Source organism: Ictidomys tridecemlineatus, chromosome 5 (genome assembly GCF_052094955.1).
Source record: "Ictidomys tridecemlineatus isolate mIctTri1 chromosome 5, mIctTri1.hap1, whole genome shotgun sequence".
Lineage (NCBI taxonomy): Eukaryota > Metazoa > Chordata > Mammalia > Rodentia > Sciuridae > Ictidomys > Ictidomys tridecemlineatus.
In genome coordinates, this window is record NC_135481.1 from 173520949 (window position 1) to 173537923 (window position 16975).

The following is a 16975-nucleotide window of genomic DNA, read 5'->3' on the forward strand; positions in this document are numbered from 1 at the left end:
ACTACAGTCAACAATATTGTATTATTAAACTCAAAATGGTTAGAAGAGAGGTCTTGAATGCCCTCATCACGAGCAAATGATAAATGCATGAGATGATGGGTGACCTAAATATGCCGAGTCGATCAATACACAATATATAAGTGTAAATAAATACCAAACCATCCTATTGTAGCCCATAAAGATGTACAATTTTTAAAAAAGGAAACAGAAAGAAGGGAACACAGCTCCTGACTCCTCCCAGGACAGCTGAACACACACACATCTGGGGCAGCGGAGGTCTGGCCTGCTCTCCCCATCCAGGCCCCTGGGCGGTCTCTGGCCTTCCCATGGACGCATCTCAGCATGCACAGGGACCCAGGAGACGTCAAGCTGACCAAGGAGGGACCACCTTCCGCCCACGGCCTTAGTGACCTGTGTGGCCTGCCGTTCCAGGACCTCAGGTGAGTGCAGGACACACACGGAGCTTCAGCACCAGGCAGACGCAGGGAGCGACACGTCGTGGTGGCTTCAGGCTGCCCTCTGCCCCTTTCTAACTGCCTGGGTTCATGCAAGTGACTTGACTTTTCCTGGCCTCTGTTTCCCGATCTGTAGAGTGGGAGTAGGAATCTCTTCTAATTGCAGGGTGGTTGATAAACATAGAGGGTTTGCAACAGGGCCCTGCACGGAGGAAGCCTTGAAGAGATGCCGGCTTGTGGCTTGATCCCAGGTAGTGCTTCCAGGCCGAGGCAGGAGCATTGCAAGCTCCAGGCTGGCCCGGCAACTGAGCAGGACCCTGTAATAAAATAAAGAGGGCTGGGAATATAGCTGAATGGTAGAGCGTCCCTGGGTTCAATCCCCAGTACCAAAAAAGAAAGCAAGAAAGGAAGGAAGGAAGAAGAGAAGATGGTGGCCTTGTCTTAAAGTTTTGTTATTGTGCGTTTGGCTTTTGCTTTGCCGCGTTCTTTGTAGCCGATGGTTGGACGGCTGTCACCTCAAGTTTTTCCTTCTGTTTTTTGCCCACCTCGAGATGTTGACATCGTCATGCACAGAGGACAGGCAGGGAGCAGGACAGAGCTTGGGAATCAGTCCTGACAGCCGTACAAAGCCAGTCCCATCCTCCTGCCTTCAGAAGATGACTCAGAGAGGCGACGTGTCCCCCATTGTCACGCGGCACGCAAGCAGGGGGTTGGAGTCAGGCGTGCGTGAGCCCTGCAGAGCCTGGGGTTCCTAGGTGCTGCTGCCTGGGCCCCTGACCGTGACCCCGAGAGTCCTGAGCTCTAGGTCAAGGTTCTCTAGGACTAGGGGAAGGCCATCCCTGTCCCACGTGTGCGCAGAGGACATCACGGGAGGAGACGGAAAGGATATGCATGAACTGTGTGCCCTGGAGGCTGGCGACAGACCCCGGAGGTGGAGGACATAGACATTAGTGGTTGAGGCAGGATTAGGCCCGACTGTCCCCACTCTCCACGTCCTACTTCTCTTTTTAATGAATAGTGGTCCTGAGAGGCCCCGGCTCCTCTGTCCCTCCAGCTGCTGATGGCCACAGTGGGAGCCATCGACCTGCCCCCAGGACCTTCACCAGGAGCTTGCAGAGGCAGAGATTGGGCAGCGGGGACTTAGGAGGCTGGAGAGCGGCTGGCGGGAGGACTTGGCCTTGGGGACACGCAGCAGCTCCCCAGGGTGACAGTGAATAGACTCCACGGAGTCCTCCGGCTGCCAGCCAGGAAGCCACCTGAGATGTGGCCATGGATCCTGGGGAACCATCAGCCGCTAGGGCTGGGGAGAGGGGCTTCCGCCCAGGGCACCTGCCTGTCGGAGCCCACGCGCCCAGGTGGGGAGGGAAAGCCAGGCGTGGGGCAGAGGAGGCCTCTTTGGAAGCGGGGGGCAGTCTCAAGGTAGAGGGGACAGTGCTGCGGCTGCGACTCCTCCCTCCCTGAACTTGAGCGGCCCTGTCTGCCTGGGGACATCGTGGTGTCCACCACGGGTCGCTTTTGGTGAGGACGTAACGAAATGGCTGGCAATACCTGAGATGCATTAGGAGCTCAGAGAATGGCCCTTCTGTCCTTCTTCTATGAAGAGCATAATGACCCAGGACAGGGAGAGGGTGACACCCTGGGGAAGCTGCGCACGGTGGCACTGGAATGAATAAGCAATCACAGGGACGCTGGCGACGGAGCTCTCACCCAGGGTCAGCCGCGACGAGTGCTATCGCCTGTCCTTGTTTTACTCTTGCAAGAGCCCAACCAGCTGGAGGCTTTGTCCCCATTTTACAGATGAACAAACTGAGGCTGAAGTCACTAACCTGGCTCAGGTGGCATCACTTGCAAGAGACAGAACTGGAAACCAAACCCACTTTTTTAAATGGAGAGATGGACTCCCAGAGAAGGACACTCGTGAGCTCCAGGTCTCAGAGTGAGCAGGTTCTAACCTTCCAGCCCAGGGACAGGTAGAGAAGGAAGCAGGACTTGGGGGCTTGGGTGTTTGTTTTTGAACCAGGGATTGAACCCAGGGGTGCTTAACAACGGAGCCATATCCCCAGAGGTTTTTGTTTTGTTTTGTTTTTGAGACAGGATCTTGCTAAGTTGCTTAGAGACTTGCTAAGTTATTGAGGCTGGCCTTGAACCTGCGATCCTCCTGCCTCAGCCTCCAGAGCCGCTGGGCTGACAGACGGGCATGCCCAGCTGGGGCCTGGTTATCAATGCTCACTTGGGGACTGACTTGCTGTGTGTTTGTTCTTGGGCAAGTTTCTCAGCTCTCAAGTCTGCTTTTCAAGTCTTTCTTCTTCTGCATGATGGGAAGGCCGTTGCCTCTCTGGCCAGGTCACGAGGATGGAACGCAACAACTTTAGCTCACTGCCGGGTGCAGCATAGGTGCCCACAGACTGGGCAGCCCCGCCAACCTCCCCCCAGACCACTCATGTGCCGTTGACTTGAGAAGAGGAACACGTTTCCTTCCAAACTCCGAGTCCCTCTGTGTTCTGGCCAGGCCGAGGGGACACAAGGTGGGTGTGCCCTCCACCGCCCACAGGGAGCGCGTGCAAAGGCACATCGAAGCCACATTTTGAGGGGGATTCGCGGGACGCCTTTTGCACCTCTGCCAGAGAAAGCTCAACCCCAGCTTCTGGCTGCGGGAATGACAGCTTCTGCCAGGGGTAGTGTGCCTGGCACGGGCTCGGGCATGTACCGGAGTCAACTGGCATTTGCAGGCAACATGTGCACACAAAAACATTCCAGCACACGCATGCCACAGCCGGCACGGCGCTGCCACGGCACCGACACAGGGCGACACACGTGTCTGCCGGCTTCCTCTGCTCTTCCCATCCCTCCCTCTTCATTATCAGGATGCTCTCGGCTTCTGCACCCCAGTTGGTCCCTCCACCCTGTGTTTGCATCCCTCTCTGTTTCCACCTGTGCCTCTGTGTGTCCCCATCCCATCCCCTGGGTATCTTGGTCTCTCTCTATCTCCCCAGTGTTGTCTGCCAGGCTCCCAGGTCTCTCTCTCTCTCTCTCTCTGTTTCCAGTTCTATTTTGCTGTTTCTCTGTCTCTCCATCTGTCTCTGTACCCGCCTGGCTGTGGGTCTCTGCTTGGCTCTCTCCCTCTCTTTCCCGGTCTGTCTTTTCTCTAACTCTTTCTGTCTCTGTCTTCCCCTACCTCTGTCTCTTTTTTTTTTTCCTGTGACACTCTCCTGGAAACGCTTCCAACGCTGAAGTGGCCGGATTTCAAGTGACAAACAGCACTACACCCAGAATCCACCCCCACCCCCCAACCCGGCTGCTTCCTCCTCCACATCTCGGAAAGAGAAGCTATTGTGTCGGCCGGGAGTTGAGTGGAAGGGCCTGGGGGCCTGAGCTCTTGACTGCTCTGAGCCACTTCCCCATTGGCTCCCAGCAGCCTGTGCTCAGCGAGGACTGAGCGACAGGGGGAGGCTCTAGTCCATAAAAGGGGGGGGACGAGGCACCAGACTGCCATTGGAAGGGGCTCACAGCTGCCTCCTTGGCACCTCTGAGGTGGAGTCCGGACAGCCCCTGAATCTGGGACCAGCCACCTGCCACCACCACACCACCTGCTGCCCCAGAAGCCGCCCAGGAACAAAGCAGCACACAGGTGAGTTCCGGAAGCAGTGCTGGAATTCCTGCTCTTGGTTTTATTTGGGTCCCTCTGGTCCTCTGCAGCTGGAGAGGGTAGGGGCTTGGGCTGGGGGTGGCGGATTTGGGGCTGATTGTCTGGAAAGGGAGTTACAGTTTTGAGGCCAGTTTACTCAAGCCAGACTGGAGAGGGGCTGGCTGCACTTCGGTGTCTCCCTTTCCCTGAACAGTCCTGCCTGACACAGGTAGTTGTCTGCCACACAGAGTTTCCCACGCCAATTTCCGGGGTGCGGGGGGGAAAACGGGTTGCCCCTCGCTGGAGGACAAGAAAGGTTTCGCTAATCAGGGTGATTTTAAAGGTCAGCGATCCTCGCTGGACTTAGAGAACAAGGGCTGGGGGACATTAATAAGACTCAGGGCGCTGGCATTTACCATGTATCATGTACATCAGTGCTACCACCAAGTTCAGCCCTGGCCGTCTTTTCTGATGGCTTTTAATTGCTGATAAGGTGCTGATGTGAGCAGCTTCCTTTGACGTAGTTTTACACGGAATGAAGTTTGGGGTTGTTTTGTTGGAGGGAGTTGTGTGTGTGTGTGTGTGTGTGTGTGTGGAGGGGGGGCGATGACAAGATGCCCGGAAACCCAGGCTGAGCAGGGTTTTTCGTGTCTATTTTACTTTGAAAGGACTTGTTGCTTTCATGTAAATTACAGCCGGAGGCAGCTGAGTTAGGCCGGGGCGGTAGCTCCAAAATCAAAGCCACTTGCTCTCTGGTGAAGATACCCACATTCAAAGGAAGTCCTATAGAATCTGGAAGTTGGACTCTGGCAAAGAGCGGTGAGTTTCAGGAAAGAAATTTAAAAAAAGAAAGAAAGAAAGGAAACAAAGCCAGTTGATAACTTCAAGGCTGCATAGACAATTCTGCCAGCTCTTACTCTTCCCTGAGTGTCTTTTTCTGAGAATCTCCCAAGCTTTACAAACACGCCTTAATTAAGCCTCCAAGCTTCCCAGGGGGAAACAAGCTCTTTGGGTTATTGGATCTGATTTCAGTTCCCCTCCCACAGACTGAAAGTCCTTGTTACCATCTTTCTGGTGAAATACACCAGGCTTGTCTTTCTGATTTGACAGGCATCGCTGTCGAGATCATTGCAAAGCCTCTCCCCACGTCAATGCTCCTGTGCTCCCGGGGGCCTCGCCTCCACGTGCCCCACCCCTCTGCGGGCACCCTCCCCCTCCTCCCCCTCACCTTCGCCCCCCAGGCCCACCCCACCTTGCCTTTTGTTCTGTTTTCCCAGGTCATTCACCTCCCGGCTTTGAGATCTGCGGGGGGAGCTCCTGCAGCAGCCCCAGCCGGGTGAGTGGCGCTGCCGGGGGAGGTTTGCATTTACCCACACGATTCCCAGCCCACGGCTTTGCCCCGCTGGCGCTGGGTGTGACGGGGGCAGGCACATCCCTGGTCTCCACTGTCTCCACCGGCAGCTGGGAGTGGGATGTCTTGATGGTTCCTGAGGCCGAGTGGTGGGACCCAGTCTGTTTTGACAGGTTGACAGGGGAACGGGCAGAGGAATGGTTCTGGGCTGTTTGAGGAATTGGTCATCAGTTTCTTGAAACTCCTGAGAGCCAGGGATTTCCCATAATAGAGCATCTAAATGACAACAGCCGAGACAGTGCTGGGTTCGAGCTCCAGCTCCCACCCCTCATTGGCTGTGTGACTTTGGGACAGTAGCTGTCCTTCTCTGAGTCTTAACTTCCTCACCTAGACAACCAGGATCAGAATACTATTCACTCCCTGAGGTTATTGTGAGGCCCCAATAACTGGGAGACTGGAATACACCCAGCATTCAGTAGATACTCAATAAATGCTGCCAAGTCCCTTTGAGCCTTCAGTTTTAAAATGGCAGGGTTGGACCTCCCCCTCCATCTTTCATCATCTCCTCCACCTTCCCCTTCCATCCTGCTCTGGATGGAAACCGGATCGAACACCTGCATTTCTTTTCCTGTCCACCTCAACAGAGGACCTCATTTCTCCATCCACGGCATCTGGGCCACCAGGTCTCCTCCCGATCGATCCTCCCCGCCCGCCCCATGCCCTCCTCCCTGGGTTATTCTTATACAATCGCTGTATTTATTAGTCCCCATCCATCATTCTGCAAAGGATCAATACCCACTGGTTTGATGTCAGCGCCGTCCTGAGAGAGTGTGGTCCCCAGGCCGCCCCCCCTCAGAGTTCTCATTGCAGCCTAGAAGAGGGGGATTAATCTCAGAGGGTCTCTGTGAGGCAGAGCTGGCCAGTGAGCATCGGCCCGGGGCAGCCAGGTGGATCCAGGTCAGCCCCTCGTGATGGGGTCCTCTGATGCTGGACCTCCAGTCTCCGCTGAGGCTCTCCAAGGAGGCACAAAGGCTGGGGGCCAGGCGCCGGGGCTCCTCCCTCAGTCCACCAGCGCACTCTGCGGACCAGAGCGGTTGACCACAAGCTGCCGACGTATTCACCAGGGACTATTTGTCCATGCAGTGGCTGGATCTGTCCTTGCCCCCTGTCTTATTCCTGGGCGATTCAATTTAGTTCGATGGGTGTTTACTGAGCAGTTACTATGTGGCTGGGTCTCTGGCCTCTTTGGGGAAAGGACTGGGGGGAGTTACGGGCATCTGTGGCTCCCACGGGGGCCAGCCTCCTGATTCAAAGTCGGCTTCCTGCCCGCCCTCTCCCTGTCCCTGGTTCCGTCACCTCCCTCCTCCCCTTCAGGCAGCCTCCCCCCCTTTCTCTCATCCTCATTTGCTGTCCTGGTCGGCTGCCCCTCTCTCTGCCCTTCTAGGCGTCTTTAGATCTTGGCTGTGTGAGCCCCATGGACGTCACTCTTTTGCCCCCCCCCCTCTCTGTGTCTGTCTCTATTCTCCGCCTCCCTCCGTCTCTCCTCATCTCCCTGGTGGCCCTCCTTTGCCTTTCTCACCAGCACTTAATGGCGCAAATGACAAAAGGGTGAGGGTTCCACAGAGATCCTGCCATTGCAAAAGCACCCTTTACCCTGCAGCTGGTGATCGCACCCTGACCACAGCGTCAGGGACGCCGTTATCTTTGGCTTCTGTACAGCAAAATGTGTCCGACCCTTGACGACCTGAGACCCTGGTCCTGCGTCCTGTGGTTTGAGGGTTGCTGCACGAGGAGGCGGTGGTTTTGCTTTCCGTGCAGAACCTGGGCCCCGTCCCTGCTAGTCGGTCATCCATCGGGTCAATGACCCAAACGCCTAATAAGGACACAGTTTCTCTGTCTGGGGTCCATCTTTGCCTGCCCCCTTGCAGACCCACAAAGATGCACTTTCTATTTGACGTTGAAGTAAAATCTCCTGAAATGGTTTCATCTTGAGGAATGTGGAGCTTGGCAGGTATCAGGAAGACCTTCCTGTGGATCTGAGCCTCTGTGACTTCTTGGGGTGCTTCTGCCTCGTTCTGCTGTTCCCTGGTTTCTGGGCCTTGGCTGAATCCTTTCCCTTCTCTGAGCCTCTCTTTTCCTAGGATATGGGGCTAACTGCACCCCATCCACTGGAGGCAAAAATGAAATAATTGAGATAAAATGTTAGCAAAGAGCTTGGCGCGCTAAGGAAGGTGCCCTGGACCAGTTCCATCCCTGCTACTGGGTGCTCTGGGACCTTGGAGGGACTGCGTCAGGACCCGCACTGGCCCCTAGACCTTGAGCTATAATATTAGTCCCTGACCCGCGGGGTCCATCTGGCATGCAGGGGGCCTGGGACATGGCAGTGGCCCAGTCGCGCTGGCCCGCAGGGTGGCTGTCCCTGGGGGACCACCGAGACACTGCCAGCCCCTCCGGGGAGTTGCAGCCAGTGTGGGAGCCTCAGCTCTGTCTCCACTTCCCTCCTGACTCATGATGTGACCTTAAACAAGTGACTTCATTTCTACCTTTTCCCATTTCCTCTTCTATCAAATAGGGATAATCATATGCGATAAAGTGCTCAGAGAGATAATTGCGACGTTAAATCAAGCCATTATTATTCCGTGCTGGCTTTTTTAATAAAAATGCTTGCTGCTCCTCTGAGCCCACGGCTGACTCCCGTGTAGAAATATCACCGAGGAGGGGAGAGGCCAGAAGACCCGTCCTCTTACAAGGAACTCCGGGCCCTGGGGGAAAAGAGGGTCCCCGTGTGAGGGCCCTTTAAAGGCTGCCGTCTCAGGGGACACTGTGGGGAGCTGGTACCCCCCACCCCCATTTGCAGATGAGAAGACTGGGGTTTGTCACAGAGAGGGCACTGGGTCTCTCTGACCCCACAGCCCATGTCGTTCTCTCCTAAGGAAAAGGAAAGACCTCAGGTGAGCGGCCCAGGTCCTCTCTGTTCTGGCCGGGACAGCAGCAGGAGTGACCGGAAAGGGCTGTGAACTCATGGTGGGGGAGGTGCAGTGTGCTGACCTCCCGGCAGGAGCTGCCCAGGGGCTGCCCACACTAACGAGGCATAGGGCAGGGCCTATCACTGGGTAATATGTGCAAATGCCGGGGGGCCCAAGAAAATGACCCCAAAGACCATCAGAACCACAACGCGGTGATCAGCTTAAGGCAGCGGGGTCACACACTTTATGTGTCCAGGAACAGGGGGGACATATTTCTGGTTTCTGGGCCACGCGATCCTTGCTTCAGCAATCAGCATGAGAGCAGCCCTGGAAACAGAGTCCTCACGAGGCTGGGCACTGGGTGAGGACAGGCCCAGCAGGACGCGTCCATCCACAGAGGCACTGGCTGGTGGGATCACGGAGGTGGGCAAGTCCCCAGTGTCCTTTGCTGCTTGTTAGGGGACAGTCACCCCTCTCCTCCCATCAGCCCGTGACTCCCTACTGGACTGTGGCTGAGCGGTGAGGTGGTGGCCGAGGACACGCTTCAGGGACGGCCCAGAGGCCAGGATTTTTCTTGGTGAGCCCCCCGGTCCACCCACCTGCAAGAGGGGCCCCCCCTTGGTTGGTGGGCTGAGCATGGCCCCCGCCAGGTCCTTGGCTGGATGTCACCCCTGGCACTTGCCGAGTTCGTTCACTTTCCACCCCTCCACTTTTCCAACCTCCATCTCCCCGACTCTGCCCTTCCTCTACCCTGGTCTCCTTGCCATCCTCAACCCCCGCCCCCCACTCAACTTTGCACTTACAAAGTGCCCCCAGCAGTGGACTTGAAAGCCCAGAGGTGATGATGGGACAGGGCCAGCACAGGTGGCTGTGGGAGCCCAGAGGAGGGGCCTAATCCAGGTGGGAAGCAGTGGAGCCTGAATCTGAAGGGGGAGTAGGACTTAGCCAGGCCTGAGGTGGTCAGCAGGGTGGGTGGGGTGAGAGAAGCTTCCAGGGAGAAGAAATCGGGGGTGTTGCAAAGGTTTGGGGGAGCAGCGCAGGGGCATTGGTGGCACGGGTAGGGAATTGGTCATTGGGTCAAGAGCTCATGCCAGTCTGTGAGGGTGCTGTGTACCTGCTGGGAGGCCCTGGATAGATGAAACAACCTCTCTGGGCCTCCATTTCCTCATCTGGAAAATGGGGAGAACGCTAGTCCAGTTATGGCTCATCACGAGGACCCCTTCCCGAAGATCCACGCAGGACTGAGCTTGGGCCCAGCTCACAGTGAGCACCTCGAAAATGTTGCCTCTGGATCAGGGAAGCCCTCTAGTGCCCTGCGAAGTGTGTCTAAGAGGACAAGATTGGAGGCTGCTCCAGAACCAGGGGGAGGCTGCTGCGGACTCCCAGAGGGGAGGCTTGGAGGCTGCGTGGGGTGGACCTAGGGGCCTGGGCAGTACCCACCGGCCCAGAAGGAGAGCTCTGGAGCTGGACTGCCTGGGTGCGTCTCTCGCTCTGGAGCCCCTCCTGGCTCTGAGTCTGGGCAGGCTCCCTCACCTGTCGGGTGGGTGTGACCCAGGCTCACGCCATGAGTCTGCCTGTGTACGACCTAAGCCCTGAGGTCGCACAGAGCGACCTGTCTCTGTTCCTCAGCTTTTCATCACGGTGACAAAACACTTGGGAAGACTGAGGGGAGGGGAAGTTTACTTCGGCTCCTGGGTTCCGAGGTTTCAGCCCAGGGTCAGCGGGCGCCATGGTTTCTGGGCCTTTGTGGATGTGGCCTTGGTGGCGGAAGGGCGCAGGGGAACAGCTGTGTGGCTCAGAGAAGCAGAGAGAGAGAGAGAGAGAGAGAGAGAGAGAGAGAGAGAGAGAGAGACAAGATTCCCACGAGATTGACATGGGGCTGCCTATGACGTGGGGGTGGCTGTGTGCATCACAAGTGCCTGTCTCACAGTGACGAGTGGGATGAGGTGATGGGGTGAGGGCCCAGGGTGGCAGGGCTCAGTAAATGGAGACTGGATCCCACTTCAGGCTACAGCATGGGGTTCTGGGGCTCATGAGATGGGATCTTTACACCCCCAAAACACCCCAAAACAGAGCGGGAAGCCGCCAGCCAGGACGTCACGGGTGGCCGGGGCTCCGTGTCACACCAGCCGTGGCTGCCATCCGAGAAAGTGTGAGCCACCTGTTTGTGACTCCATATAAATGGTGCGGCTCGCTCACCCGGAACCCTAATCCGCTCAGCTGCTGATAGAGAAGCCCGGGGACAGGAGGCAGACGCAGGTGGACACAAGTCCACTTCCTTGAGTCTCCCATTCTGGGCGTCCCCGTTCCGGGAGCAGATGGGACCCACCCTGAACCCCTGTGTGATCTTGAGAGAGCCTTCCAGTCTCTCCAGGACCACTTCTCAGCTGGTGATGGGCTGATTTCAACACACAGGTCAGGGGTGCTGCGCGGGCAGCCAGCCCCGGGTCTCACGAGGGCCCCACTGTCAGTGAGTGAAAGTTGCTCTAGACCTGGCCACACTACGTGGGCTGGCCTTGCACCCCAGCTTCACCCCAGCAGGCGGCACGTGGGGGTGGCTCTGTGCATCACAAGTGCCTGTCTCACAGTGAGGAGTGGGATGAGGTGATGGGGCGAGGGCCCAGGGTGGCAGGGCTCAGTAAATGGGGACTGGATCCCACTTCAGGCTACTGCAAGGGGTTCTGGGGCTCATGAGATGGGATCTTTGCACCCCCAAACACCTGAGCACACAGGACAGAATTGCACTGCGTGCCCATTTGAATGGCTTTGAGTCTTCACTTTGGGATTATAGAAAGAGTTGGCTGAAAGGGGTGGGTTTTAACAGCTGTTGGTGAAGCAGCACTTCGTCGGGGGAGTATTTATTGAAGGCCTATTATGTGCTGGCCAGGGTTTTCAGGTGCCAGGATATAGCACAGAAGAAACTGGGTACGATCTGTGTCCCTGGAGGTGCACATTCTAGAGGGGGAGCGTGCCCGAGCCTAACAAAGCACCACCACCAAGTGAACAAATATCAAATAAATAGGGAAGACCATGGGTGTAACGGAATCAAAGCAGATGACGTGGGAAATGGAGGAAGCTGACACAGGGATCAGCAAATGCCTCTCTGGCCATGCCACACTGAACTCATTCAACATGCAAAAGAGGGAATCTTATGAAAATCTGAGGTCACAGTACTGCAGACAGAGAAGCAGAAAGTGCAAAGGCCCTGAGGCAGGAGCAAGCTTGGCCTGTTTGAGGAACACAGAACAAGTATTACAGAGAAGACACGGTTACTGCCTTTGTGGAACCAGACTCTGAAGGCTCACACAGCTAATTATCAAGTAGTACATTGTTTTCATGGAAGAGATGCAAATTATTGGGAGAATAGGAAAGATGAGCATCTCATTTAGCCTGGGAAAGCTGCCCAGAAGAGGTGATGTCTGGTCTAGGATCTAAGTGACAGGTAACAGAAGAGGAGAGGAAGGGTTTTCTGGCAGAAGGCGGAGGGAACAGCTTGTGCCTTTGTGGGACGGAGCCTGAAATGTCATCAAGGGAATTACAGTTGGTGCTTAGAGCTGAAGTGTTAGCATACAGCAGGCACTCAGCACTTGTCAATTGCTTGCATTGATCACCTGGAACCAGGTGATTGGATTTCATCACCCTCGCCTTCTTCCTTCCCAGCAGGAAGAGACACAAGAGAATGGGGTGGCCAGAGTTGGTGATGGCCGCGTGCCTCCTCGCTCTCCCCTCTGCCGCGGCAGACTGCCTGTCCCACTGCGCCTGGTGTGCCGTGAAGACCCAGGATGGACCCAAACCCGTCAACCCCCTGGTAGGCTTCCTGATGCCCAGGCCCTTCTGAGTGTGGAGCCCAGGGAGGGGAGGTCCCAGGCCAGCTGTGCCCTCGCGGTACTCATAACCTTGTGCAGGGCTTGTCCTTGGACAAGGCGAGGCACCAGGGGCCACTGTCTCCCAGCTCCCATCCACACCCCAGACCTCACCGCCATGGGCTCCCTCTGGCCCAACAGAGATTCAGGTTCCCAGGGAGCTGGACGCCTGGCAACAGGGAGGGTGTCTGTCAATCATGAGGCGCTGACTTCGCAGTCAGCAGATCTACATTCCCTTTCCAGGGCTGCTCCCCCCCAGCCCCTGGCTGATGGCCACCTCTAAATCCAGCCACTCTCATGAAAAGAGCTGTCTCCACCACCCCTAACAGCTGGGATCTGTGTGGCAGGCTCCAAACTTTGCTTCCTCTTCTGGGTCTCGGCATCTCTCAGCCAGGCTTGGGGCCTTTACTCTGCAGACTCTCCCCAGTGCCTCGCCCACCATGGCAGGTAGCCTGGGGGAGAGGTGCCCAGGGTGTCCCTTCCTGGCTCTCTGGCTCTGGAAACCTCTCTTGGAGCCTCAGTTTCCTTTTCTGCAAAAGGGGGGTAATTCTGTGAGCCCAGACAGTCTCAGATGGTAAAGCCTGAGGACTTGTGGCGTTAGATTGCCAGGGCTCACGTGGCAGCATCAACCACTGCGGTCATCCTCATAGTCACCCCTCCCCCACCATGAGGCAGATACTGTGTCCCCCAACTCCACTCTTGATGAAGCCTCTGAGACCCCTCACACGTGCTCTTTGCAGCATGCTGCCCTGCTCCGCGTCTGTCCAGTGTTCTCAGCATCCTTCACACCCTGAGAGTGTTAGGAGAACTATCTTCTCCCTCTGGAGGAGCACGCAGAGCTCCGTGGGAAGATCGATTTTGATCAATTTGAGTCCAATTTTGGCATTGCCCCCTGTAGGCACGTGTCCTTGGGAAAGCTGTCTCAACTCTCCAAGTCTGTTTTCTTTCACAGGGACACAAAAGGCATCTACCTTTATGCATCATTGGGAGCATTAAAATGGGTGGCCAAGTGCTTAGCCAAAGCCACTCATTTTTATTTTTTTCAGATATTGGAAAAGGGGCTCCAGGGTGGGGCAGAGCATGTAGGTTTGTGTGGGTTTGTGTGTGTGTGTGTGGGGGGGGTGTGGGTGTGTGTGTGGCACACCAGGGATTGAACTCAGGTGTGCTTAACCACTGAGCCACACCCCCAGCCCTTTTTTTGTATTTTATTTAGAGACAGGGTCTCACTGAGTTGCTTAGTGCCTTGCTAAGTTGCTGAGGCTGGCTTTGAACTGTGGTCCTCCTGCCTCAGCCCGCCCCTATCTGCTGGGATTACAGGTGTGTGCCACCTTGCCCTGCTCCCAATCCTTTTTTATATTTCATTTAGAGACAGGGCCTTGCTAAGTTCAGAGCATGTGTTTTGATAATTTATTAGGGCCGGGCACAGTGCTGCACGCCTGTATTCCCAGCGACTCAGGAGGCTGAAGCAGGAGGATTGCAATGTCAAGGCTGGCCTCGGAAATTTAATGAGATCCTGGGTCAAAATCAAGAATAAAAAGGGCTGGGAATGTAGCTCAGTGGTTAAGCGCCCTTTGGTTCTGTCCTCCCCAGTACCAATATATTAAAATAAAATCACTGAGAGTTGGATGCGGGTGACCTTACCACTGTGGTCTCCGGGGTCTTTTGCAGGTTTGCTCTCTGGAATGCCAGGACGCCCTGCTGCCCTCGGAGGAGTGGGGGAGATGTCAGGGCTTCCTGTCTTCTCTCAACCCGTCCACCCTTGGGCTTGCGGGCCAGGAGGATCTGGAGGGCCAGGCAGCCTTGGAAGAGGCCTACAGCGAGCTGGCCAAGCTCCTGGGGCCCTTCCTGAAGGAGGCGGAGAGAAGCCAACTTCTCCCTGGCACCCTGACCAAGGAGACGCTCAGGGGTTTCCCTGGTGGGTTTGGGGACGGAGCGGAATCCGAGCTGCCCGGGGGTGCCCAGCCCAACAACGGCGCCCTGGAGGCTGCTGCGCTGGACATGGATGAGGAGGAAGCCAAGGTCAAGCGCTATGGGGGCTTTCTACGCAAATACCCCAAGAGGAGCTCCGAGGTGGCCGGGGAGGGGGATGGCGACGGGGGAAGGGCGGGCCACGAGGACTTGTACAAACGCTACGGGGGCTTCTTGCGGCGCATCCGTCCCAAGCTCAAGTGGGATAACCAGAAGCGTTATGGCGGTTTCCTCCGGCGCCAGTTCAAGGTGGTGACTCGGTCCCAGGAAGACCCCTTTGCCTACTCGGCCGAGCTCTCCGATGCGTAAGCCCCTCTCTGTGCAGTCGAGTCGGAGCTTCCCCGCCACCTTCCCGCCCCGAGCGCAAGCGCTCCTCCTCCCCGCGCACCCGCCCTCGAGCTCAGCTCAGCACTGGCTACAAAGTCTCCAAGCGCAGCCTTCCTCCCTTCGGCTGGGGACTGTGGGAGTTGCCTGGGGTCAGTGACGAGAAAAAAATGGAGATCCCCCTTCCAACAGTGCTTGGCTCAGACCCCTCGACCTTTACAACCACCAGCAGCTTTTGATATTCCTCCACCCCGATCTTATGACCCCCACCCCCAACTCCAGGAATCCAGAGGGACTTGTTCTTTGGATCTATGATCTCCAGACTTTCCTGATTACATGCCCCTCTCAGAAAACAACAACAACTAAAAAATCCAATAAGCATGCCCCCCAGGCAGGCAGTATACATATGTACCATAAAATAAGCAAAAGGAAAAAAAAATAAATAGAAATCCTAGCCTTGTATGCTCAAACCTCAAATAATCTCCTTGCGCACCTCACCTTGGAGACTGAGCATTAGGTGAAAAGATTAAACGTTTTGCCTTTCATTGGATCAGGAATTCTGCCACGGGGGAGTCCAGTCTTTTAGAGGGTTCAATGTCTGATTTGCATCTTCTGAGCCCTTGTGATTTGGAAAGGCATCTCTCTGGGAGCTGAGCTCCCGGAAGTCCCATTCATGTGGTACCTTGGCCAGATCTGTTCTCCTTCTGAATTCTTAAATGATCAAGGAGGGAGCAGAGCAAACCAATTTGTTCTGTGCAACAAATTCAGAATGTGGACCGGTTCCCTCAGCTCTCATTAAGCTAATTAAACCGGTTGGTATCCCACTCCTTCCCCCATGATGAACTGAAGCAGAGTCAAGTGGATGGGGTTAAGCACAGCCATGTTCTTGAGCAGATGAATTGGCTGCCAGGAGTCCAAGCCATCTGGCCCAGCGTATGCATCGGGCATTGGATGAGGGAGTCCAGAGTTAGAGCCTGGAAAGAGAAAGCCCTTCTCCACTCCCTGGGTGATTCCTTCCTCTGTGTCCCCAAATAAAACCAGAAAGAGGAAAGACATGACGGGGTGTTTGAGGCCAAATGAGTTCCCTTGATTCAAATAACCCAGAATCAGAGGCAGAGACTTCCTGGTGCTTGGGTTTCAGTCCCCCCACTCTCTCTCCCTGACACTAGGTTTGGGTTGTGGGTCCAGGAGATGCTGCTGGACAGAAGAGAAAACAGATTCAAGCTTGGGTCATTTGTACAAGATGCTTCTGAGCAGACCTCTTCATGCACAGCCTCTGGGGCTCTCACGGTGTTTGGAATGTACAGATTGTTTTTTTGGGTTACTTTGTGTGCTTTTTAAAAATCCCATTTATGCAATTTACTTGGAATTTGCTTTGCCTTTAATAGGCCTGTGTAATTTCCTTCTCCTCCAGTACAATAAATAATAGATGCTAATGATTTGTGTGTGCGAGTGTGTGTGCACCAGGCCCTCGTGAGCCGAAGGCCCAGAGAGAACAAAAGATCATTTGCAGAAAAGAATGCTAGGGAATGAATATCTATCATGTATGCATACACAGTTTACACACGTGCACATTCATCACACACATACACACACACATATACAGCCATGTTTGAAAACAAACTGTGGCATGATAGAGCCAAAATTTTCAGAGTGCCACAGTCTTAAGTTTGATAGTTGAATTTTGAGTAAATTATTGATTCTCTGGGCTTTACTTCTCTCTTCTATAAAAATAAAGAGTTACAGGGCTGGGGTTGTGGCTCAGTGTAGAGTACTTGCCTCGCCCAAGTGAGACCCTGGGTTCGATCCCCAGCACCACATTAAAAAAAATAAACAAAATAAAAATAAAGATATTGTGTCCATCTACAACCAAAAAAAAAAATGTAAAAAAAAAAAAAAAGGGTTAAAGTGCCAATTTTGTCGAGTGGCTGTGAGAGTTCAATGACATCATATATGCAAAGCTCCTAGCATGTTAGAGTCTGTAAACAAGTCTGGATGGCGCTTGGCATATTGCCAGAGGGAGTGGTTTGTGAAGTAACGCCAGGGAGCCATTAAGTGTGGAGATTTCTTATTGGTTGACTGCTGTATCTAGTTTATGCTAATTAAGATAAGTTGTGTGGAATGTATACATACCGCTCCTGTCCTACAGTAAACGGCTCCCACTCCTGCTGTATCAATGTACAAGTTGCTCGTCACCCCCCCCCCCTCCCGTTATTCTGCTGCAGCCGGACTGCGGCACTAGCACATAAAGTTCGCCCCCAAAATGAGAGTTTCCTTTCCTCCATTATCTTAAGGGACAGCAGCAAAGCTCAGTGTGCAGCCACACAATAGAGAACACAAGGAGGGGGTTGGGAAGGGAACTGCTTTCTATGCTGGAAAAGTCCAAGAAAGGAGAGAGAGAGAAAGATGTTCCTAATGAGGGT

At 54.8% G+C, this 16975-nt stretch overlaps 1 protein-coding gene across 7 annotated transcripts; it reads left to right on the forward strand.

The window, feature by feature from the left end:
* Positions 1–3326: 3326 nt before the first annotated feature.
* Positions 3327–15988, forward strand: Pdyn (prodynorphin). 7 transcript variants are annotated; one of them, XM_040274915.2, is made up of 5 exons: positions 3327–4083; positions 4776–4899; positions 5358–5416; positions 12061–12205; positions 13929–15988. In XM_040274915.2, the coding sequence occupies exons 4-5, from the start codon at positions 12077–12079 to the stop codon at positions 14535–14537; spliced, it is 738 nt and encodes a 245-aa protein (XP_040130849.2). In that variant the 5' UTR covers positions 3327–4083; positions 4776–4899; positions 5358–5416; positions 12061–12076; the 3' UTR covers positions 14538–15988. The 7 variants fall into 7 exon arrangements, with proteins under 7 accessions (XP_040130849.2, XP_021578898.2, XP_005320609.2 ...); XM_021723222.3 differs by having other exon boundaries at positions 3328–4083; positions 4749–4899; positions 12058–12205; XM_021723221.3 differs by having other exon boundaries at positions 3328–4083; positions 12058–12205.
* Positions 15989–16975: the final 987 nt, after the last annotated feature.

Bases quoted from the DNA above. Each gene is read 5' to 3' on its own strand.
- Pdyn (XM_040274915.2), top strand. From the start codon at position 12,077: ATGGGGTGGCCAGAGTTGGTGATGGCCGCGTGCCTCCTCGCTCTCCCC. The intron at 12,206-13,928 runs GTAGGCTTCCTG...GGTCTTTTGCAG, and splicing joins CCAAACCCGTCAACCCCCTG to GTTTGCTCTCTGGAATGCCA.